General features: G+C 47.0%; 1 protein-coding gene across 1 annotated transcript in view; it reads left to right on the top strand.

Moving 5' to 3' along the window:
• Positions 1–23,998, top strand: part of MRPL39 (mitochondrial ribosomal protein L39) — a 77,113-nt gene extending 53,115 nt beyond the window's left edge. The window contains exons 6-10 of the mRNA XM_075263493.1: positions 5,145–5,257; positions 10,370–10,435; positions 12,467–12,620; positions 16,948–16,995; positions 23,865–23,998. Coding sequence (XP_075119594.1) covers positions 5,145–5,257; positions 10,370–10,435; positions 12,467–12,620; positions 16,948–16,995; positions 23,865–23,912 — 429 coding nt within the window. The 3' untranslated portion in view covers positions 23,913–23,998. The remainder of the gene's footprint in view (positions 1–5,144; positions 5,258–10,369; positions 10,436–12,466; positions 12,621–16,947; positions 16,996–23,864) is intronic.
• Positions 23,999–24,856: the final 858 nt, after the last annotated feature.

Genomic DNA, 24,856 nt, shown 5'->3' with positions numbered 1-24,856 from the left:
AGTCCAGTTTGTGTGTTTGGATGTTTGTTCCTCAATCACACCCAAACGGCTGAATGGATTGCTTTGACATTTCACACACATCTACATATTGGCCACGAAGGATACATAGGCTACTTTAAACGTGTCTCACTCACCCCAAATCGCCACCGCGACCCTCAAAAGTTGGCTCCGGCTCCACTGTTGGCCCTGAGGTCAGCGCAGGCACGCAGCTCCGATTGGTGCATGGCGGTGCGGGGGCGGGATAGGGAGACAGCACAGCGGCCCCATAGGTTAGCGTCGAAATGTGGGCATGGCCAGCGCGCGAGGACACTTGCCTGAACATGGCGGCTGCCTGCATGTCCCAACGCTGCTCACATCCCGGCCAGCCACATATCGCCTAATGCTGGCATTACATACAGCAGCACGACCAGGCCTCAAGCCCACAGCCGCCCGTACCCACGTACTGTGTGGCCGGGAACAGACAGCACAGACAGCACTGTAGGCTCTAAAGGGGGGAGGGGGCGCGGGTGGGAGATAAGGGGAGAGCAGGGGGCGCGGGTGGGTGCTAGGTGGGGAACCGGGGCCAGAGCAGCAGGGCTGTGGGGTCCCGCCACACCAGGGTGTGGGAGGGGACCGTGGTGGCCACAAGAAAAGGGCCGTGGGGGGGCCAACGGGCCGCGCTGCACATGGTTCGCGCAAGGAAGGGGGGTTCGTGAATGAAGTCGCAGGTATAGCTAGTCCATCATAAGAAGACAACAGTCTTTAAAGGCAATGTGGTGACTGGGCCCATTTCCATTCAACCTGTTTTGCCTGATGCCCCAGGAACTGCCTGACAAGCACCTAGAAATGAATTGGTATTTATAAGTGAAAGGGAGATCACCAGACTACAGATAGATAGGTTAGTGTCACCAGAACCAGCATATCACCCCAGCCCTGCAGATAGAGAGGTTAGTGTCACCAGAACCAGCATATCACCCCAGCCCTGCAGATAGATAGGTTACTGTCACCAGAACCAGCATATCACCCCAGCCCTGCAGATAGATAGGTTACTGTCACCAGAACCAGCATATCACCCCAGTCCTGCAGATAGATAGGTTACTGTCACCAGAACCAGCATATCACCCCAGCCCTGCAGATAGATAGGTTATAGTCACCAGAACCAGCATATCACCCCAGGCCTGCAGATAGATAGGTTAGTGTCACGAGAACCAGCATATCACCCAGCCCTGCAGATAGATAGGTTAGTGTCACCAGAACCAGCATATCACCCCAGCCCTGCAGATAGATAGGTTACTGTCACCAGAACCAGCATATCACCCCAGCCCTACAGATAGATAGGTTAGTGTCACCAGAACCAGCATATCACCCCAGCCCTGCAGATAGATAGGTTAGTGTCACCAGAACCAGCATATCACCCCAGCCCACAGATAGATAGGTTAGTGTCACCAGAACCAGCATATCACCCCAGCCCTGCAGATAGATAGGTTACTGTCACCAGAACCTGCATATCACCCCAGCCCTGCAGATAGATAGGTTAGTGTCACCAGAACCAGCATATAACCACAGCCCTGCAGATAGATAGGTTAGTGTCACCAGACCCAGCATATCACCCCAGCCCTGCAGATAGATAGGTTAGTGTCACCAGAACCAGCATATCACCCCAGCCCTGCAGATAGATAGGTTACTGTCACCAGAACCAGGATATCACCCCAGCCCTGCAGATAGATAGGTTACTGTCACCAGAACCAGGATATCACCCCAGCCCTGCAGATAGATAGGTTACTGTCACATGAATCAAACAGTATTCTCCTCTTATGAATAGCTGCCTCTGTTTTTTTTTTCTTTTTTATGTAGATTATGAGCCCCACATAGAGCTCACAATGTACATTCTTCCCTATCAGTATGGTTTTGGAATATGGGATGGAAATCCATGCAAACACGGGGAGAACATACAGACTCCTTGCAGTTGTTTTTTTTGCCCTTGGCGGGACTTGAACACCAGGACTCCAGCGCTGCAAGGCTGCAGTGCTAACCACTGAGCCACCGTGTGGCCCCCTCTCTGTTTTGGTTTTTTTTTTTAATTTTTTTTTAATTTTTATCAATTTGCAAATGAAGGAGCAATAAGAGCATGGATTCTTACCTCTTTGGAGCAATGACAATGCTCTTACACACAAATGGGCACAAAAAAGCTATTTTTTTTGGCAAAGGAGGCATCAGTTTACAAGAGGAATATACTGTTAGGTCAGAGTCACCTGGATCAGTCTGTCTGCGGGGTGCGTTGATATTGTGAGTGCTGCAAAATGATTCACTTTAAGTCAATGACGAATTTAAAAATGACATTAAATAGAAACAAACGCAGGTTTTGTCTTCCCGAAGCAGCGCCACACCTGGCCACAGGTGCTATTGCAGCACATTCACTTGTGTGAGCTGAGCTTGGTTACCAGACACAACTCCTGGCCAGGTGCAGCGCTATTTCGGAGGACCCCTTTAGACGCCCGGGCACCACATTTATCTGTGTATTGTAGTTGCTATCATTGGAAGGCAGGTTGATATTCTCCGTTTCGTGTCTCCAGTGGGTGTCCCTATTGCTCTTTCATTCCGAACACCCATAAATGCGCTCCAGAAATAGCAGTCACAAGTGCCGCGTCTCTAGACGATAACAAGTAGTGCTGGAGAGATCGGCTCCGAATACTGACTAGTAACTTTAAAAAAAAAAAAAAAAAAAAGGGATTTTTATGGAATATTCAGTATAATTCCTGTGATTTTCGGCTACAGTTCAGCTGCTTCAGTACCAGATCTGTTTGGCGTGATGGCTATTACACCGGGTGTAGAGAGGATTATGGTGGTCACGGTGGGAAATTTCGTTTTTAATATTGAAAGGGAGTAGCGTATCCTGTATGAACACATGTCACAATAATATCACAATGTGTCGCACTATTGAATGTAGTGAATGAGTGTAAATGTAGAGGCATAGCCTCTAACATAAATGCTATATACTGTAATGGAGTGATAATTCAGACTGGTTATATCCTGGGGCAAGTACAGGAGTGTTCGAGGGGTCGCAAATATTTTAAAAAAATATATAATTTTTCCAGAAACAGCGCCACACCTGTCTATGGGTTATGTCTGGAATTGCGGCTCAACTCCACTAAAGGGATTGTCCAGGTAGACATCTCGGCCTCAATAAAGGGGTTGTCTGGGATTATGCCCATTACAGCCATTCGGCAGCTCAGTCCCATTCAAATCAATGAGAGTGACCTGCAGTACCAAGCGCAGCCACTAAACAAAGTATGCGCTGTGCTTGGTAAGTAGTGATGAGACTGAGCTGTAATACTACCAAATGTACAGAGTTATGCCTGACAGACAATGGAGGTGGCAGGGTACTTGCTAAAAGGCCATGGCGGCTTCAATCCTTTGGTCAGTGACCAATCTGGGAGTTAGTATTGATAGCCATATGCATCAAAAACCTTTAACACCCCTTGAAATGATGAGACATCTCCTTCTATATATAGGGTCCCACAGCGATTAGCTGAACCCCATGGTTCCTGTTCCAGACACCCCTGGCAAATCTCTTGTAGGACAGCCATGACCAGTCGGGCACTTCCTCTACGGAAATGTAGCATAACATGGCAGCCATTCAGATGAGTGACTATTCTTGCATTCAAAGGCAACAGGCGTCATAGAGCAGCCCTCCATTCTGGCTCATTGACACATTTGCCATATCTTTATGACATCTATATACCTTCATGTGACAACCCCTTTAAGGGGATCCTATCATTTTTTCTGACTAACACGTAGGAATAGCCTTAAGAAAGGCTTTTCTTCTCCTACCGTTAGAAATCTTCTCCGCGCCGCCGTTCAGTACAAATCCAGTTTTTCTTCGGTATGCAAATGGGTTCTCTCGCAGCATTGGGGGCGGGCTCCAGCGCTCAAACAGCACAGGGGTGTCCCCAATGCGGAGAGAGAACTCTCCAGCACCGTCTCCATCTTCTTCTGGGACGTCCTCTCCCTGCGTCTTCTTCCGTCCTGGATTTCAGTCTTCTAGGCCTCGGGCAGGGCCCACTGCGTATGCCCGGGCCACAAGAAAATGACCACTTACATCAGCTTATTGTGTAAGTGGCCATTTTCTTGTGGCCTGGGCATGCGCAGTCGGCTTTGCCCGTGGCCTAGAAGATTGAAACCAAGGACAGAAGAAGATGCGTGAAGAGGCCATTCCAGAAGAAGATGGAGGCAGGGCTGGAGAGGTCTCTCGCAGCATTGGGGACACCCCCGTGCTGTTTGAGCGCTGGAGCCCGCCCCCAGTGCTGCGAGAGAACTCATTTGCATAGAAGAAAACTCGGATTTCTACTGTATGGCAGCGTGGAGAAGACATCTAAAGGTAGGAGAAGAATAGCCTTTCTTAAGGCTATTCCTACATGTTGGGGAGAAAAAAAAGGGAATCCAATGATAGGATCCCTTTAAATGTCAGACAGGATGCCCTTTTAACCCTTAAAAGGATAGTCCCATATAACATGTTATCCACTATCTATAGGAATAGAGATAACTTGCAGATTGATGGGGGCCTGATTAGGAGAACGAGAGTGTTTAGTCCCCCATTGTAGTCTGATCCATTCATTTCAATGGCAGTGCCTGAGATAGCTGAAATACGGGGCTCCGCTATCTACGGCACTTACATTACAATGAATAGACCCGATGATCGCTCTACTCAGAATGGTGGACAAAATTCTCCTTATGGGTAAGGGGTCAAACCCTTGCCGATGTGCAAGTTATCCCCATTCGTAAGGATAAGGGATAGCCCATTAAGATGAGAATATTCTTTAAAGGGGTTTTACAGGCTAAATAATGGATGACCTATCCTAAGGCTCAGGTACAGATTGCTCAGAGTCTGACACCAGCCCCCCCATCCCCCCGCAGCATTCACATGGTATAGTGGCTGTGCTTGGTATTGCAGCTCAGCCTATACACTTGAATGGTACTGAGCTGTGATCAGGCCATGTGACTGATGGCGATCAAGGAGCACTGCTGCTGTCTCAAGCATCTGATCCGCGGGGGTTCTAAGTGTCAGACCCCCAACAATCTTCAATGGATGACCTAACCTAATAATCATCAATGAATAAGTCCCCTTTGAGGAGTGTATGACCCGTATACTTTTTCCTCTTCTGTAGGAGAATCTCCATTCATTCACCAAGGACGCCCTGAAACTCATAAGCAGAGATTTGCCCTTCGAGTGTCTGGAGGTGGAGGAGAAGGTCGCCCGAGAGATCTTCCAGTACAATCCGTGAGTCACTTAAACAATTTACTCTCATTCCTTAATAGCGGAGACGTAAGTGTTTCCATCAGCGTGGAGCCGGGGCGTAGAATAATGCGGCTGACTCCTCGCTGCTCGGCCTTTGTGGACACACAGGAATCTGACAATAGCCCTGCGGCTCGATGCCGTACTGTGCTTTGTGGACAGTCTGTACCGGGAGCAAAGAAAGTTCTGTCAGGATGTGAATGTTCTCCACGGCTGGTATTATGTTGCAGGCGGTATTTAATATCAAGCCAATTGTGGCCACACATTTCACCGTGCAGGCGGCAGAGTGTTTTTGAAGTGTAAAGTTCAGGTTGACCTGGATACAATAATACCGTAATATAATTATAATGTGCCGTCATGTGCCGCTCACATATAGAAGCACATATGGCTTCTGCAGCTCTGTACTCGGACACAGTGTGCCAATGTATAGGGCCCTGCGGTGCTGTATTAACCCCTTTACATTACGTGATGTACAGATGTAGCCTGCACCAAGTGAGCGTTCATTGCAATAAGCGAATGTTCGCTTAGAATTATTTCATATGATGTCATACAACACGTACGTAAATGGCATTAGCAGCAAAATAATTTTTTGTTAGTGCGGTACAAAAGGCTACATCTGTATTATATCCATTATGAGCGGGGATTGCTGTGCCTAATATGTAGATCCCACAGTACATACAAAAGCAGCGGCAGGACCGCGACTGATCTGCACAGGCAGGCCCCTACCGCAACTGTGGGGATAGGAGGGAACGCTGATGTTGGCTGTTCAACACCTTACAGGTTGCAATGGTTGGTCAGTAGGAATAAGGCCCCCTGTGTTACATCGCTGGCAACCAGCAACACAGACGTGGAGTGCCAGAGGGATGTCATGAAGATCCCAGATCTGCCAGCCTAGCACACCTATTAGGCCCTGCCAAAGTTACACTGACAGGCAGGATAGACAAGTATACAGAAGTGTTGCAGTTTAGGAATTCAAAAAGTTTAAAGAGGACCTTTCATGAGTTTGGGGACATGCGGTGTTATATACCGATCTGTTCCCCCGGTGAAGAGCTATCGGTACCGGTACCGTAGCTTTTCACAGTCAGAAGGGCGTTCCTGACAGTCTGTCAGGAACGTCCTTCTGTGCAGCAGCGCCAATAGTGCTGTACAGTGTGAGCGGGGAGTAACGTCCCCTCCCTCTGCTCACAGTGCTCATCCATAGATGAGTATTATCAGGAGGGGAGGGGAGCGGTCATGTGGCATCACATCATGCAAAGCTCACGATGCCCCGTGACCACTGTGGTCCAATCACAAGCCTCCGCAGTCTTTGTCCTTACTCAGGAGCCAGAATTGGAGGTTATGCTTTTAAGCTTTATGCCATGTATAGGGGCGGTTGCCACATTAGGGTTTGCAGCTCAAACTGAAGTCCACACAGCGGAATCCGCCTCCGATTCCTTTCATTGGGAGACGGACTCTTCTGGTTTGTTCCTGGTCCTCCATAAATGGTTCACTTTCCATAACAAATCCTATATAGTCGCCTAGAAAATCTTCATATCTGCCATGTCTATGGGTCAAGGGATGCCGAGACAACAGAATTGTGCTGCGTATGTGATACTGGTGTGAGGACAGATTCAGATTGGGTTAATAAGGGCAGGCGTATGTGTGACCGCGGCGGCGCCGTGTAGAACGGAGAGAATTATAGACTTCCTGTGAGACTAATGCAGAAAAATAGTTCTGTCATTGCTTCCCAGATTTGCAAATCTTATAATACGGTGGATTTCCATGCTGGATTGTAGACTGTTCGAGCCCTGAGCCTTCCTCAAATCAATAGTCTCTTACACAGCTTGACGCTAGGTCTGATTTAGGTTCGTCTTCTGAATACATTTTCCGGCGTTTTTTTGGAATAAAATGATTTTTCATCATTTTCCTGGTCAAACATAATTTTTCATTCTTCTGTCAGTGTTGGCTTTAATATCCCATTGTGTTATAGCGGGGGCTGTGACGTTCATGACCTGTCTTCAGGATAGATTATTGATATTTGATTAATAAAGTCCAAAACCTGGAAACCTCACCCTATTTGGATGAGCTCCATTTCCACTTCTCAGGCGGTGACATGACGTCCATTAGTCACGTGGCCTTGCTGCAGCTCTGCCCTGTACAAATCAATGGAGCTGAGCTGCAATACCAGTCACAGCCACTATACGAGGTAGGGCGCTGTGCTTGGTAAGTCGTGCAGAAAACACAGTAATATATACTGAAGTCCCGCAAGACCCCTTTAATATGTTAATAGTCGAAAAGCGTCAGTAACTCACAGCCAACAGCGGTCTAAAGTATATGGGCGGCCATTGTGCATGCACTTCTAGCCAAATGACTCTTCTAGCCAAATGAACACTTGGCTTGGCCGAGCATGCAGGGTAGAGAGGAGACGCTGGTGACACATTACCCTGAGAACAAAAGGATCCTTGTTTCCCCCAACATCTGCTCTTAGGAATAGGCGAATAGCCCCATACACATGAAACGTTTGGCTGAATCCAACCAATAAGCAGGACGGCTGATGGACATCTTATGTATATGGCCAAAATAGGGTTAAACCGAGGAACTGTTTCTGAAATGTAACTGCATGTGAATACAGCCTGAATAAGGGAAGCTGTCAGCCGCACCCCGCTGATCTGCATTGGTTTGGATGTGCCTGGCTTAGTCGTACATGTCAGGTCCATGGTCAACGCGTGTCAAGTGCAACTCGGCATGAATGGAGGCCCCGGAGCTCACATGTCATGGGGAAGGGGAAAAACGGATTAACCCTATCCTATAAGAGTAAGTGTATACTGTATATACTCGAGTATAAGCCGAGTTTTTCAGCACAGTTTTTCTGCTGAAAAAGCCCCCCTCGGCTTATACTCGAATATAGTATAGAATCTCCCACAAAATAGTGAAAAAAAAGCTTTGATAAATTAAATAAAAAAACAAAATAAATATAATTTGTAAATCCCTCCTTTCCCTAGAATACATATAAAAGTAGAGAATGACTGTGACACACATACACATTAGGTATCCCTGTGTCTGACAGTGCCCGGTCTACTGAATATAGGGGATCTGCAGTGCTCCTGTTCTGTCGGGAAGGGGTTAATAGGAGCACTGCAGATCCCCTATAGTCAGCCAGGCTGAATTCCAAGTGGGGGAAGAAACTCAGTCCTCAGGCTCAGGGAAGGGGCAGACAGACAACCAAAACACCCCCTCCCCTTCCCCAGCACCTACTGCACCCAAAAACTCGTACCGTTTAAATATTGGAAATTTTCCAGTAGCTGCTGCATTTCCCCCCCTCTGCTTATACTCGAGTCAATAAGTTTTCCCAATTTTTTGCGGCAAAATTAGGAGCCTCGGCTTATATTCGGGTCGGCTTATACTTGAGTATATACGGTATATACAGTGTAGGCATATATATGCATTAAAGAGATCCTATCAGTCAGACACAATTTTTTGTAGGTACCACGTCGGAATAGCCTTAAGAAAGGCTATTCGTCTCCTACCTTTCGTCGTCTTCTCCGCGCCGCTGTTCGCCTACAATCCCGGTTCTTGTCGGTATGTAAATGAGTTCTTTTGCAGCACTGGGGGCGGGCCCCAGCGCTCAGACAGCACTGGGGGCGGCCCCAATGCTGCGAGAGAACTCTCTCCAGCACTGCCTCTCTCTTCTTCAGCAGCGTCATCTTCAGCTTCTTCTTCCGGCGATGGCTTGTAACCGAGGCCTAGAAGTTACAAGCCATCGCTGAAAGAAGACGGGGGAAGAGTCGTGGCATTCCGCTCCGGATTAGGCCCAAATGAATGAGATAATCCGCCTGAAGAAAGGGCATGTCGTTTAATTTTCCCACGAGCAGGAACAAACCGCTCGCGAATAAAGGAACCCATTGAATTCAATGGGAGTCTGTTTTTTGAGCTGGATTTTGAAGCGGATTTTGAAGCTCAATCCATTCCCGGCTTTGGCTCCAAAACAGCTGCAAAAGCCGCCGCAAAATTTCCCCAATGTGGTTTCTCACACGTGGGTCACGTGAGCCTTAATCTCCTTGTCCTATGTCCATTGCACGTCTGTCAGGCTGCGTCCTGCTATGGCGGTAGGTGTGTATGTAGCACCGCCACGCTCATCTGATCATCTGCTCTAACCATTGAAGACAATGAAGATAAATTACCCCCCAGACACCACTTATGGGGCATGTATGGCGGATTATCAGGATTATACTATGCGAGGAGCCTTGTCACACATGACCATTACTGTAGAAATACTCAACCTGTGCAGGGATAGGAGGGATCGCAACAGCTGGTTATGTTATTACTATCTCACATCTTTACTCCTGGAGATAGCGCTCTGTCAGCCGCAACGTTTAGCATATGGCTCACATCAACATAGAGATGGCCAACGTGCTTTATCTTATTTGTCTGTATTTACATGACCCCGGAGGTGTACAGTAATGGGGAGAGAGCATTATCCTACAAAATATGACAAATAGGAGGGTTCAGTGACTATGGAGAATCTAGCACCAGCTGCGCCCCCTGCTGCGTACTTACACAAAAGTCATCACTTCTGCTACTGTGTTTTTATCCCTTGCCTGAAAGTTTCTCCTCAGCCTATTGCACTACCGTATTATACAAACAGGGGGCTACCTAGTCTATTTTGATATATAGTGTTAACTAAATTGCACCCTTTCTAGAAAGGTGACTAATAGGATACGGCACTATTAATGATCCGTATCAGATTAGTTGGGATCTGACACCTGGACCCGGACCCTATCGGTGCTAGAAGCCATACACCAGGTATACGGTCGGAAGCTACTGGACTGTAGTTCAGGCATCACCACTACACTGTACAGAACAGAAACTATACAATGTGTGCAGCGCTCCCTACGTTGCAGTGGTGAAGCCAGGAACTGCAGCCACACTCTTTCACTTGAGTAGAAGGAGCTGCTTATGGCCGTATACTTTATATACAGCTTCTGGCAGCCACATCAGCTGCTATTATAATAATATTATTATTATTATTATTATTATTATAAATTTCATTTTAATTAACTTTTCTTTTGTATGGTTTTGTTCCCCATAGTTAATTCCACTGATTTTTTGTTTCCGCAGGTACAAGTTACTGATGCTGGAAGAAAAGGCAGCACAGCACCCCCAGGGAAAAGTGACGTTACACAGGTGGGTGTGTACAGGGCCTAAATCTTACATGTGTAATAAGAAAAAATATGTCCTTGTACCGTGTTAGCCAGTGGATATGAAATGAAAGAAATTTTTTGAGAGAAGTCCTCAGTAGTTGATACCTTTTTTAATGGCTAACTTAAAAAGTTTTTTGATAACATCGAGCTTTCGGGACTACTATAAAGGTCCCTTCATCAGGATGGTATAACACAATTTCTGAAGGTAGGCATATATATATATATACAGAGAAATGGAGTGTTAGATGCAAAATAGATGGAGAACAGAACATGTAAATAAACAATGAAAACATATATATCAGTTCACAGGGAAGTTCTCTGGGTTTATGGCTTCTTTGATCAGTGACGTGGTGTCTAGTGGTTGTAAAACGTCATAAAACCCTGGGCCTGGTTTAATCCCCTCTGAAGTGTGTTAAAGGTCGTCATGAGTTTAATCTCCCATATGGGGCGATCTTTTCTGCTCTTGAAATTCCCCCTTAGTACCAGGATCTTCATATCCTGGGTCATGTTATGATTTTCATTGCAGAAGTGTTTTGGCACAGGGAGGTCCAGTCTCTGTTCTCTAATCGTATGTCTGTGTGAGTTCATCCTCATCCTAAGTGACTGTCCTGTCTCACCTACATACAGGCCCCTAGGACACTTAGTACACAATATCAAATATGCTACATTAGGTGTGCTGCAGGTGAAGTTACCTGGGATCTTGTAGTGTCGATCAGAGTTTGGTGTCTCTATCCTGTCAGTGGTCAGTATGTGGGGGCAGGTTTTGCACCTCTTATTTCCACATGGAAATGTTCCTTTGTTAGTTGGAGGTGACAGAGAGCTGCTAATAACCATATTCCTGAGGTTTGGTGGCTGTCTGTAGCACAGGAGAGGGGGTCTGGAAATATGGATTTTAGACGGTGGTCTTTTTGCAGTAGTGGATGTAATTTGCGTGTAATTCCTCTAAGCATTTCCAGGTGGGGGTTATATGTGACAACCAGGGGCACCCGAGTGTTCTCCTGTTTGGTGTTGTATTTTAATAACTCCGATCTTGGTATTCTGGTGGCTCTGGTGATTTGGTTTTCAACTGTTCTTGGATGGTAACCCTGCCTCAAGAATGTGTTTTTGAGGCCCACAATGTGCTTGTCTCTGTCCACCGGGTCTGAACATATGCGATGGTAACCAGTTCCATCCCACCATCAACCTGACGCTCAATCACTCCTTCTCTGAAATAAACTTCCTAGACACAGTCATCAAGATACAGGACAACAAAATTGAGACATCACTGTATCGGAAACCGATTGACTGCCCTACCTACCTAAGATGGGATAGCTTTCATCCAAAACACATAAAGAACTCTATTGTGTACAGCCAAGCCATCAGATACCATCGCATATGTTCAGACCCGATCTGTGCCCCAGGTGAAGAGCTATCATTCCCGGTACCGTAGCTTTTCACAGTCGGAAGGGCGTTAATGAAACTCTGTCAGGTACGTCCTTCTGCGCAGCAGTGTCTATCGCGCTGTACAGTGTGAGCGGGGAGGAGGTGTTCCTCCCCGCTCCATAGTACAGTGTGAGAGGCGCTGCTGTGCAGAAGGATGTACCTGACAGAGTGTCAGGAACGCCCTTCTGACTGTGAAGAGCTACGGTAATGGGACCGATAGCGCTTTACCCGGGGCACAGATCGGGAAAGGCAACAGTGCACTGAATTCAGCGCACTGTCATCCTTCCAGCAGTATATAGAACTGCCTGTGCTCAAATCGGTGAAAGGTCCTCTTTAAAATAGGGTGACCTGGGGGTGGTTTAGTGTCCCAAATTGACCTGAAAGATTTCCTTTATTTGTAAGTATGTGTAGTAAATACGGGTTTAAAGCTGCACCCTGTATATATCGCCCCTCTAGTCTGAATCCTATTAAACAGCTGACTGAAGAGGCCATCTAAATGTTCCATGTCCCATTTATGGTTCACCAGGCAAAGTGCCATGCATTTCCCTAAAACTGTGCCAGGGACTAATCCTACATCCATGTCATGTTCCAGATTTGGTGAGTTTGTGGATCTCACTGAAGGTCCCCATATCCCCAGAACAGGCTTCTGTTTGCAGTATGAGGTGACCGCACACCACCTCCTGTCCACCCTCTCCTCAGAATACGTCAGACGCTTCCAGGGTCTCTCCTTGCCCAAACACTTGAAGGTAAGAAACATACAGCATGATACTTTATTTACCAATGAAATTATACATGTACAATCCGTTGTGTTTCCCAATCTGTGGGTCGCGATCTCCACCGGGTTGTGATCCAAGTTGAGAAATTTCTTCCATAGACTGCAACAATCTGCCAGCAATACTAAATGACGGTAACTTGCAGTCACATGTAGAGGTTGAGTTTGTGCAATAGCCCCCTGTATGGAAACTCTCCAAGGCTGCCTGCTGAGGAAGAACATGAAGGTAGGAGTGCTAAATATGTAGGGTAAGGTGAATGTAGCAGAGCTGAGTGTGCGGAGGAAATATGAATGTAGGGTACAACCAAAGATGCGGCACCGAGCCACCATCTGTTATCAACTCAGATGGTTTACCAGAGTGTGTGACAACTTGGATGGTATAGGAAACAGATGCTATAGACGCAGGGGTCCCCAATGTGGGATGGTAATACAGTAGAAGGACGACCAGAAACAGGAAGACACCGCATTTACTCCGAATGTTTAAATTCACACGCAATTTTTATTTCAAAAACATCAACACACAATGCCTCTCAAGCGATTTGGGATGCTCCCCCTTTCGTAAGTGCACTGTAACGACACTAGAGTATCCCTACAGAAGTTTTTCTCGGCCTCTGGAAGGAGCCCTCCTGTGTGTAGCTGTCCATCCAGAGGCCCATAAAAACATCTGTAAGGATACTCTGGTGTAGTTATATTACACTTGAGAAAGGGGGAGCACCCCAAAACACTTGCAAAGCGTCGTGTCGTGTGTTGATGTTTTCAGAATAAAAATTTCATGTGTATTTAAACGTTCGGAGCAAGCGCGTGTCTTCCCGTTTCTGGTCGTCTTTCTATAGGACTAAAAGGGGAAACCTTGCTGGGACTAGGAATGGAGAGGGAAGAGGTCTAGGGAATTGGGAATGAGAGGAAGAAACTTAGTGTGGGCCAAGAATGAGAGAGGAGACCATGCTGTGGGCAAGGAATGAGACATTCATGCTGGGGAGCAGGAATGAAAAGGAGAACAATGCTGGTCATGCTTGTGACTAGGAATAGAGAGGGTAGAGGTCTAGGGAATTGGGAATGAGAGGAAGAAACTTACTGTGGACCAAGAATGAGAGAGGAGACCATGCTGTGGACAAGGAATGAGACATTCATGCTGGGGAGCAAGAATGAAAAGGAGAACAATGCTGGTCATGCTTGTGACTAGGGATGAGGAGGGTAGTCACTCTATGGACCAGGAATGAGACAGGGAATCATGCTGGGATCCATGAATGAAAGGGAAATCCATGCTTGAGGAGCAGGTATGAGTGGGCGAGTCATGCTGGGCAGCAGGAATGAAAGCAGGGGCATGCTTGTGACCAGGAATGATGAGGTTGGCCATGTGGGGGCACAGATATGAAAGGGGGAGCCATGCTAGTGACCAGGAATAAGAGAAGAAATCATGTTGGGGTGCAGGAAAGAATAATGCAGCCATACTGTTGGTGGGGAATGAGAGGGGATGCTGGGGAGCAGGAATGAAAGTGGGAGCCATGTTTGTGACTAGGAATGAAGAGGGTAGCCATGCCGTTTTCTGTAGCATCCTCATCCTACCGTAACTTCTTACGCCGAATAAATAATGGTAAAAACAGCACAAACTGTAGAGCGAGAAGTGCCGTAGGTAGGCGTAGGTGGGAGTTGTTTACTTGGACAGAGATGGCGGTTGTAAATGTTCCTCCTTCATAAAGAATGTGCACGTTACGGTTTGTCATATTTCATTTGACTTTTTTTCTGTCTTTTTTTTTTTTTTTGTTCTTTCTTATATGTTTTTGTTTTTATTTTTGCGGCCTCGCTGTTTAATCCTACTCCTAATCAGCCCGGTATTATGTGAATGGTAGAGCGCGCCGTCGCCCTTTGTATCGGCGTAATTACAAGGGACATTTGTTTACGAGCCCTTCAGATAACCCCGAGTGGTCCGCCTTTTGCGTCTTTGTTCTCGCCGAGTGTTAAATAAGAATTGGATCTATAATAGCGCACTTGTTTTTCTTCTTTTTTTCCCCCTTTTCTTTGGTTAATAAGATACAAGAGGTTGTGAATTATTAAATCATATATGGAGTGCGAGAGGCGATTGTGTTCGGCGTCCTTTGTAGGATCACGCTGAGCTGGCAATGTGTTGTGGAGGGAGGGGAGGGTTGTTTTGGTGCGGAGCGCAGATGAGAACTGTGTGCGGTCTTCTTGAAAAAAATATACTGCAAGTGGATGAATGAAGTAAATATGATCTGCGCCATGTGACCCAAACGGAAATTATGATATCACTGGCAAGACATACGCACATTTGAGGCTATGTTCACGTCTGAGCCCATTGAAAATTGCAGCCAAAATACTCCGGAAGACCCAAATTATTCATCCAATGGTGCCAATGAAAAAATAACAGCCTATAGCAGGGGTGGGCAATTCATTTTCCCATGGGGCCGCATGAGAAATTGAAACTGTTCTAGAGGGCTGTGTGCGCCGTGGCAAATTTAGCCCCACCCACTTCTTTGTTGACTCCGCCCATTCTCAATCATTTTTACATGTCTTCCCACAAACTATAATCCTCCTACAGTCACCCTAACATTATACACCCCACATTATAACGTTTTTCTCCAAATGTCTCACAGTATTAAGTCCCTCTCCTGGTGCCCCAGTTTAAACTAGCAGAAACTAGAGGGGACATTAAACAGTGGGGGTAGTTAACTGGGGGGCAAATAGAGGCAGATATGTCCCCCTCCAGCTACCCCGCACGGTTTAATATGCTTCTCCAGTTGCCCCAGTTTTAATGTCCCCCTCCATCTGCTCCCCAGTTGATTTTCCCCCCTCCATCTGCCTTCAGTTTAACTGCCCCCTACATCTTCCCCCAGTTCCCTCCTCTTGCTCACACATGCTGTCTCTTCTCTCCTTACCTTCCATCAGTCTCCATTCCCAGCAGTTTGCTCTTTCTGTGTAACGGCAACCACACTGTCCTGTGTGGCTCCGCCCAATAATGAGTCTTAGCCTATCCTAGTTGAGCTAAAGGACCTGTGATGATGTAATCACAGGTCCTTTAGTAAACTTACCATTCGGCATCTACTTCTCGTACTTTTTTTTTTCTTATGTAGATTGTGAGCTCCACATAAGGTTCACAATGTACATTTTTATCTTTGGAGTATGGGATGGAAATCCAAGCAAACATGGGGAGAACATACAAACTCCTTGCAGATGGTTTTTTGCCTTTGGCGGGATTTGAACCTAGGACTCCAGCACTGCAAGGCTGCAGTGCTAACCACTGAGCCACCGTGTGGCCCCTCTACTTTTCCTACTTTTATCCAACAAGCTATTGCGGGACAGACAGAACCAGTCAGAGGGCCGGATGTGGCCGTACATTGCCCAGGTCTGCCCTATAGACTCCATTATAGTCAGTGGGATTCGGTGATTTAGTGTTGTCCGTTATTAGACAGACTGTCTATATTGTTTACTCTGTTCTTCTAGTTCCTCAGTGGACCATCACAGCAGATTAAAGGGAACCTGTCAGGGTGATTTGGGACACTAAACCATCCACAGGTCCTTATGGACTAGAGATACAGTGTCCCACATCACCCTCTTATAACAGAATCTATCTGTGTATTCACTTATCGCACTGGTGCATTTCTTCAGTGGTGTACACCTTGGCTTCAGTGCGCATGTCCTGGACCCCTGGCACAAGCGCATTGAAGCTGGAGTGTACATCTGTGTTGATGTTTTCGAAATAAAAATTGTGTGTGAATTTAAACGTTCGTAGAAAGCGCGGTGTCTTCCCGTTTCTGGTCATCTTTCTACAGGAATAAAAGGGGAAACCTTGCTGGCGACTAGTAATGGAGAGGGAAGATGTCTAGGGAATTGGGAATGAGAAGAGGAAACTTAGTGTGGGCCAAGAATGAGAGAGGAGACCATGCTGTGGGCAAGGAATGAGACATTCATGCTGAGGAGCAGGAATGAAAAGGAGAACAATGCTGGTCATGCTTGTGACTAGGAATGAGGAAGGTAGTCACTCTGTGGACCAGGAATGAGACGGAATCATCAGGGAAGAGTTGCGCCGGCGCTTTCAGTAAATTAGGTGGTTTTAATTTTGTTCTTAAATTTGTCCCATCGTCTCTCCGCCCGCCGTAGGGCAGAATATGGCAGCACATGGACTACCTATGCGTTCTGTCATGTCCATTGACCCTAGCCATTGTAACTTTTGAAAAGCCTAACACAAAGGTATAACAGGTCAAGTCTGCGTGAAAGATTTAGTGTTGATATTGTGTTTTTCGGAATTGATAATACCGTAACTAATTGTCGCCTTTTTGCCTCAGGCTCATCACACCGTGTGGAATAAATTACGAGCCAGAGCTGAGAAACCGGTAAGATGACGCAACTGGCAATGAAATCCTTGTGACCCTGTGACATGTTTGTTGTGCCAGGATTAATGAAACGCTCTAATGAAATAAACTACCGTAGAGAGAAATTAGATGGATAAAAAAGAGCGGCCGTAAACTGGCCCACCGGATTGCACGGCTTTTTAGTGCGTTTTGTTATAGGCAGTGCAGACTGCAGTGGAATAATTCCTCCCGTTTATTGCCCCTGGCATGTAAAATGAGACAGTTCGTAGTAAAGTGACATATAAAATCTCTTCTGCTACCAAAAATAACAGGATCTGAAATGTAGGAGACGTTTATTCCCAGCCACAAAATCCTGCTTTAATTTTCTCCCCTTTGATATTAGAGACATTTGTATTGTACCCATCACCTATATCGCTCTGATATTACTCACATATATTGCTGGGATCTCTGCTGCTGTGTATCGGTGCCACTAACAAAGTAGCTGGATATATGAAGGGGTCACTTTAAGTGCTGTTGTAAAGGCGACCTTTCGCCTCTCCTGACATGTCTGGTTTAACAAATACCTTCCCCATGAAATAACAGGGTTGAAACATTTTTTTTGTCTTGAACTCTGCATGTACCGTTCCTCTCTTATTTCCTTTGGAGTTGTAATACAGGGTGTCTATCACCTGCTCTAAGCCTGTGAAGTCTTGCGCATGCGCAATATACACTTGTAGCATTCGGGGTATGTGGTTATGCATGCGCTAGACTTCGTGGCGCATGCAGTACATGCACGAGACTTCACAGATCAGATGATGACGTTCCTTAAGGCTGTGAAGTCTTGCGCATGCGCAGTACCATGATATGGTATGCACGTTTATGGTATTCGGTGTACATGACTATGCATGTACTAGACTTCGTGGCGCATGCGCTACATGCACAAGACTTCACAGATCAGATGATGACGTGCCCTAAGGCTGTGAAGTCTTGCGCATGCGCAGTACACACTTATGGTATTCGGTGTACATGACTATGCATGTGCTAGACTTCGTGGCGCATGCGCTACATGCACGAGACTTCACAGATCAGATGATGACGTGCCCCAAGCCTGTGAAGTCTTGCGCATGCGCAATACACACTTACAGTATTGGGGATATGCGGCTATGCAAGTGCTAGACTTCGTGGCGCATACGGCACATGCACGAGACTTCACAGATCAGATGATGACGTCACAGCACTGAAACTATTGTTCCCCAATAGCCAAGGGGTGGAACAAAGCTGTACAGGGGTGTGTTTTCAAGAGAGAAGGCTGAGCTCAGGCATCTCTGGGAACAGCCCCTGTGCTTCCTATACCTAATTTGCATAATGAAGAAAACGCCTATTTTTTCGGCATCCATGGTACTGTGAATCCTAATGGAGGTATGATATGTAAGAATGTCACAGCACCTACATTACTATGGTGGCAGCTTGAATAAAGTTGAGGAAGATGAAGACTCCCTTTAAAGGGTACCTGAGATATGATCATAAGTTGAAATATCTGCAAGATCTTGCTGAGCTGTCTGTTTTATGACCATACAAGCCTTCATACATCAAGTCCTACCAGTTTTCTTCTGCCAATATGGCTGCAGCACATTTTACATTTCTGTCTGAGGCAGGGGACATGCTCAATGCATCCATTAGTACTACTGTTGGTTCCTTTACATGTAATTCTGCCAGGAGTAACTGTAAAATAGGACAATAACTAGCTGAGAAAAGCTCAAGTGGCCCTAATATAGGAGATCCAGGAACAATGATCTGCAAATCCAGGCTATGATACAGCTAAAAAGATCCCTGACACAGAAGAAGTGAAATCTGGAAAGCTGCTTACTTGCCCTGACTAACATCCCATCAGCAATACACAAGCAGCTAGTCAGAAGTACAAAGTAAGTCCCGGTAGCATGCTTCAGGCGTCTGCAACAAAACCATGGTGTACTGCAAAAATGTCAATGCACTAATATAATTTAGGATTGACATGGCCCTTATAGTGTCTAGATTGACCCTTACGTTTACCCTTAAGTGACCCATCAGAAGATTAGAAGCTGCCATGTTATCGAAACAGGGTTGTGATCAGGGGTGAACCTGCCCCTTTCGCCACCCGAGGCGAAGTGAAGAAAGCTGCCCCCCCCCCCCCCCCCGCGTGGCTTAGCGGAGGGGCGGGGCTTAGCGCCGTTCGCCGGCAGAGAGCAGGCCCGGAGACTGCCTGCGCTCTGCCTGAGCGTGCGGGGAGGCTGCTGGAGCAGCGCTGCTCCAGTGGCCTCCCCAAACCACCGCTCCGTGCTAAGCCAGTCCAGGACAGCTTGTCCTGGACTGGCTTAGATTAGCAAAAATGCCGCCCTCCCTGAGGCCCTGGCATAGCACCGCCTGAAGCGTTCGCTTCAGGTCGCCTCATGGGAGGTGCGGCACTGGTTGTGATGTTACAGAAAGCTATCAGGGTGCAGCCCACTTGTATTTTTGAATCTTGATACTTTATTAACCTCTACTTTACAGGACACCGATCTATTCCACCGCTATACATCCTCTATTACAATAATTCGATGCCTCATCCGATACTGCGTGACACTTCATATTATGGATTGCTATGACCTAGATAAGCCTTTACCAGCCAAATACCCGTTCACATGCCGCGTCCGTGCCGGTACAATACAGGCTCTTTATAATCTGGGCATGACATATGTCAATGAGGGACAATGACGATTTTCGAGTCTCGGCTTTCTTGAGCCATCTCGATGATCCGCTCTGGTATTTTCTCAGGGCTATTGAAGTTGCACTTAAGACTGAAGAGTCCGGGAACAATAGCTGGGAGGCAGAAATACTATTGACAAGGAAGAGACCGTAAACAGCCATTGATTGTGGCGAGAGCGACCTGTCAGGGAACATCAGCGGTGCGCTCACGGAGGAGAGGAGCAGAGCTTTAGTCTATGAAACGCACTTAATATTTCTAGTCGGCGGCCACTACATTTCATCACTTCTACATCTATTGGATTTACGTTCCCATTACTTTAGATTATGTGATCACATAGATGACGGGCAGAATTACTAAAATGTGCCGGTGTCCAAAGACGTTATTTTCAGACTTGAGTAAGTCTGGTTTAAGTCCCTACTTTTCTTTAGGACTGGCCTGGACAGTCCGTTCTACGACTGTATAAGTCTCCATATATGATGTCCTATAAGTTTCTCTGCTGCTAATGTCCCCATATTGGATTGAGCACATTTTGCATTGAGCTGTGGGCGAGAACAATAAGTAGCAGTCTGCCCCCCCCCCCATATCCATTACAGCTTGATAATTCTGCCAAGAGTAACTGTACAAGAGCAAACAAATAGCTGAGAATATTCCAAGTGACTATCCTATAAGGGATCCAGGAACATTGAACTTCAAATATGGGGCAAATACATCTATCATACAGACATGGCATGGGGAAAGAGGAATCTTACCAGCAGGTCTGTCTCAGGTCCCCGCTTAGTTTTAAGTCTCACTCAGGTCCCTGCTTAGTGTTAGATCTCTCTCAGGTCCCCGCTTAGCGGTAGGTCTGTCTCAGGTCCTCGCTTAGCAGTAGGTCTGTCTCAGGTCCTCGCTTAGCAGTAGGTCTGTCTCAGGTCCTCGCTTAGCGGTAGGTCTGTCTCAGGTCCTCGCTTAGCGGTAGGTCTGTCAGGTCCTCGCTTACCAGTCGGTCTGTCTCAGGTCCTCGCTTAGCGGTAGGTCTGTCAGGTCCTCGCTTACCAGCAGGTCTGTCTCAGGTCCCCGCTTAATATTAAGTCTCTCTCAGGTCCCTGCTTAGCGGTAGGTCTGTCTCAGGTCCTCACTTAGCAGTAGGTCTGTCTCAGGTCCTCACTTAGCAGTAGGTCTGTCTCAGGTCCTCGCTTAGCAGTAGGTCTGTATCAGATCCTCGCTTAGCAGTAGGTCTGTCTCAGGTCCTCGCTTAGCGGTTGGTCTATCTCAGGTCCTTGCTTAGCGGTAGGTCTGTCTCAGGTCCTCGCTTAGCGGTAGGTCTGTCTCAGGTCCTCGCTTAGCAGTAGGTCTGTATCAGATCCTCGCTTAGCAGTAGGTCTGTCTCAGATCCTTGCGTAGCAGTAGGTCTGTCTCAGGTCCTCGCTTAGCAGTAGGTCTGTCTCAGGTCCTCGCTTAGGGGTAGGTCTGTCTCAGGTCCTCGCTTAGGGGTAGGTCTGTCTCAGGTCCCTGCTTAGCGGTAGGTCTGTCTCAGGTCCTTGCTTAGCGGTTGGTCTGTCTCAGATCCTTGCGTAGCAGTAGGTCTGTCTCAGGTCCTCACTTAGCAGTAGGTGTGACTCAGGTCCTCGCTTAGCAGTTGGTCTGTCTCAGGTCCTTGCTTAGCTGTAGGTCTGACTCAGGTCCTCGCTTAGCAGTAGGTCTGTCTCAGGTCCTCGCTTAGCAGTAGGTCTGTCTCAGGTCCTCGCTTAGCAGTAGGTCTGTCTCAGGTCCTCACTTAGCAGTAGGTCTGTCTTAGGTCCTCGCTTAGCAGTAGGTCTGTCTCAGGTCCTTGCTTAGCGGTAGGTCTGTCTCAGGTCCTCGCTTAGCGGTTGGTCTGTCTCAGGTCCTCACTTAGCAGTAGGTCTGTCTCAGGTCCTCGCTTAGCTGTAGGTCTGTCTCAGGTCATCACTTAGCAGTAGGTCTGTCTCAGGTCCTTGCTTAGCAGTTGGTCTGTCTCAGTTGCTTAGCAGTTGGTCTGTCTCAGGTCCTCGCTTAGCTGTAGGTCTGTCTCAGGTCATCACTTAGCAGTAGGTCTGTCTCAGGTCCTCGCTTAGCTGTAGGTCTGTCTCAGGTCCTCACTTAGCGGTAGGTCTTTCTCAGGTCCTTGCTTAGCTGTAGGTCTGTCTCAGGTCCTTGCTTAGCGGTAGGTCTGTCTCACGTCCTTGCTTAGCAGTTGGTCTGTCTCAGGTCCTTGCTTAGCGGTTGGTCTGTCTCAGGTCCTCACTTAGCGGTAGGTCTGTCTCAGGTCCTCGCTTAGCGGTAGGTCTGTCTCAGGTCCTCGCTTAGCGGTAGGTCTGTCTCAGGTCCTCGCTTAGCAGTAGGTCTTTCTCAGGTCCTCGCTTAGCGGTTGGTCTGTCTCAGGTCCTCGCTTAGCGGTTGGTCTGTCTCAGGTCCTTGCTTAGCGGTAGGTTTGTCTCAGGTCCTCGGTTAGCAGTAGGTCTGTCTCAGGTCCTCGGTTAGCAGTAGGTCTGTCTCAGGTCCTCGCTTAGCTGTAGGTCTGTCTCAGGTCCTTGCTTAGCAGTTGGTCTGTCTCAGTTGCTTAGCAGTAGGTCTGTCTCAGGTCCTCGCTTAGCTGTAGGTCTGTCTCAGGTCATCGCTTAGCAGTAGGTCTGTCTCAGGTCCTCGCTTAGCAGTAGGTCTGTCTCAGGTCCTCGCTTAGCGGTAGGTCTGTCTCAGGTCCTTGCTTAGCAGTAGGTCTGTCTCAGGTCATCGCTTAGCAGTAGGTCTGTCTCAGGTCCTCGCTTAGCAGTAGGTCTGTCTCAGGTCCTCGCTTAGCAGTAGGTCTGTCTCAGGTCCTCGCTTAGCGGTAGGTCTGTCTCAGGTCCTCGCTTAGCTGTAGTTCTGTCTCAGGTCCTCGCTTAGCAGTAGGTCTGTCTCAGGTCCTCGCTTAGCAGTAGGTCTGTCTCAGGTCCTCGCTTAGCGGTAGGTCTGTCTCAGGTCCTCGCTTAGCAGTAGGTCTGTCTCAGGTCCTTGCTTAGCAGTAGGTCTGTCTCAGGTCCTCGCTTAGCTGTAGGTCTGTCTCAGGTCCTCACTTAGCAGTAGGTCTGTCTCAGGTCCTCGCTTAGCAGTAGGTCTGTCTCAGGTCCTCGCTTAGCAGTAGGTCTGTCTCAGGTCCTCGCTTAGCTGTAGGTCTTTCTCAGGTCCTCACTTAGCAGTAGGTCTTTCTCAGGTCCTTGCTTAGCTGTAGGTCTGTCTCAGGTCCTTGCTTAGCTGTAGGTCTGTCTCAGGTCCTTGCTTAGCTGTAGGTCTGTCTCAGGTCCTTGCTTAGCTGTAGGTCTGTCTCACGTCCTTGCTTAGCAGTAGGTCTGTCTCACGTCCTTGCTTAGCAGTTGGTCTGTCTCAGGTCCTTGCTTAGCGGTTGGTCTGTCTCAGGTCCTCACTTAGCGGTAGGTCTGTCTCAGGTCCTTGCTTAGTGGTTGGTCTGTCTCAGGTCCTTGCTTAGCGGTAGGTCTGTCTCAGGTCCTCGCTTAGCAGTAGGTCTGTCTCAGGTCCTCGCTTAGCAGTAGGTCTGTCTCATATCCTTGCTTAGCAGTCCGTCTGTCTCACGTTGTTATTCGATGGTTAACATCGGTCCAAACCCCGGTCACCTGGCATAAGTATTTGTAATGACAGCAACTTCTAAGCTATATGCAAATGTGTCTTGCAGACCCGGATTCACAGGTTATATATGCAAAATACAGTCTTAGAGCCCATTATATCAATTTAACCCAAATAAACTACTGGGATGTGAGGAGAATTAGTCGGAGCCCCCACGTGGCATCTCGAGGCAACCTTTTGGCTCTGCAGCTCTTTGCTGTACATCGCAGCCTGTGATCTTCTGCCAGTTGTCTGTGTATATTCTAAGTCGGGTCTGTATCTGCGGAGATGTTTGTGACACGCTGTACTGAAGTGCACATCATTTACCATGTAAAGAGGAAATATTCTGAGCGCGGCCGCAGGAAGGATTCTTCTAATTGGGCTGGCGGGCCGGGGTGTTAAGAGGCGCGTTTCCATGTGTGCCAATTTCTGTTACATTTAACTGAATATCAGTCTCTTGTGTCCCCGCGCGCTCCCATACAAATTCCTTGGCAGGAAGCTTGATCATATAGTTCATGGTGTGAATATATAATTACAACTTTATCATTTCACTGGCTAATGTATGCTTACAATTATATTTTCTCTCCCACAGGTCACAGAGACGCAGAATCCACAGCCCGAGCCAGAAGCTGCTGTATAATTCAGATAACACATTCTTGGGTTTCTTTACTTTTCATTTGTTTTTTTGTATTTTTGTTAACCCTAAATAAACCACTTCCCCTTTAAGATTCTTGTTTCTCATTGGTTATAGAAGGCGGTTATTGTGATTATCTCTTATAGTATCAGAGGCTTCAGAAAACCTGAGCTGTGTGATATATAGGGTTATAGGATAGAGGAGAGAAGCTGAGCTCTGTGATATATAGGATTATATGATAGAGGAGAGAAGCTGAGCTCTGTGATATATAGGGTTATATGATAGAGGAGAGAAGCTGAGCTCTGTGATATATAGGGTTATATGATAGAGGAGAGAAGCTGAGCTCTGTGATATATAGGGTTATATGATAGAGGAGAGAAGCTGAGCTCTGTGATATATAGGGTTATATGATAGAGGAGAGAAGCTGAGCTCTGTGATATATAGGGTTATATGATAGAGGGAGAGAAGCTCTGTGATATATAGGGTTATATGACAGAGGAGAGAAGCTAAGCTCTGTGATATACAGGGTTATATGATAGAAGGAGAGAAGCTCTGTGATATATAGGGTTATATGATAGAGGAGAGAAGCTAAGCTCTGTGATATATAGGGTTATATGATAGCGGAGAGAAGCTGAGCTCTGTGATATATAGGCTTATATGATAGAAGAGAGAAGCTGAGCTCTGTGATATATAGGGTTATATGATAGAGGAGAGAAGCTGAGCTGTGTGATATATAGGGTTATATGATAGAGGAGAGAAGCTGAGCTGTGTGATATATAGGGTTATATGATAGAGGAGAGAAGCTGAGCTCTGTGATATATAGGGTTATATGATAGAGGGAGAGAAGCTCTGTGATATATAGGGTTATATGATAGAGGAGAGAAGCTAAGCTCTGTGATATATAGGGTTATATGATAGAGGGAGAGAAGCTCTGTGATATATAGGGTTAT

Source organism: Leptodactylus fuscus, chromosome 2 (assembly GCF_031893055.1).
Source record: "Leptodactylus fuscus isolate aLepFus1 chromosome 2, aLepFus1.hap2, whole genome shotgun sequence".
Lineage (NCBI taxonomy): Eukaryota > Metazoa > Chordata > Amphibia > Anura > Leptodactylidae > Leptodactylus > Leptodactylus fuscus.
This window is presented reverse-complemented; position numbering and strand designations above follow the sequence as displayed.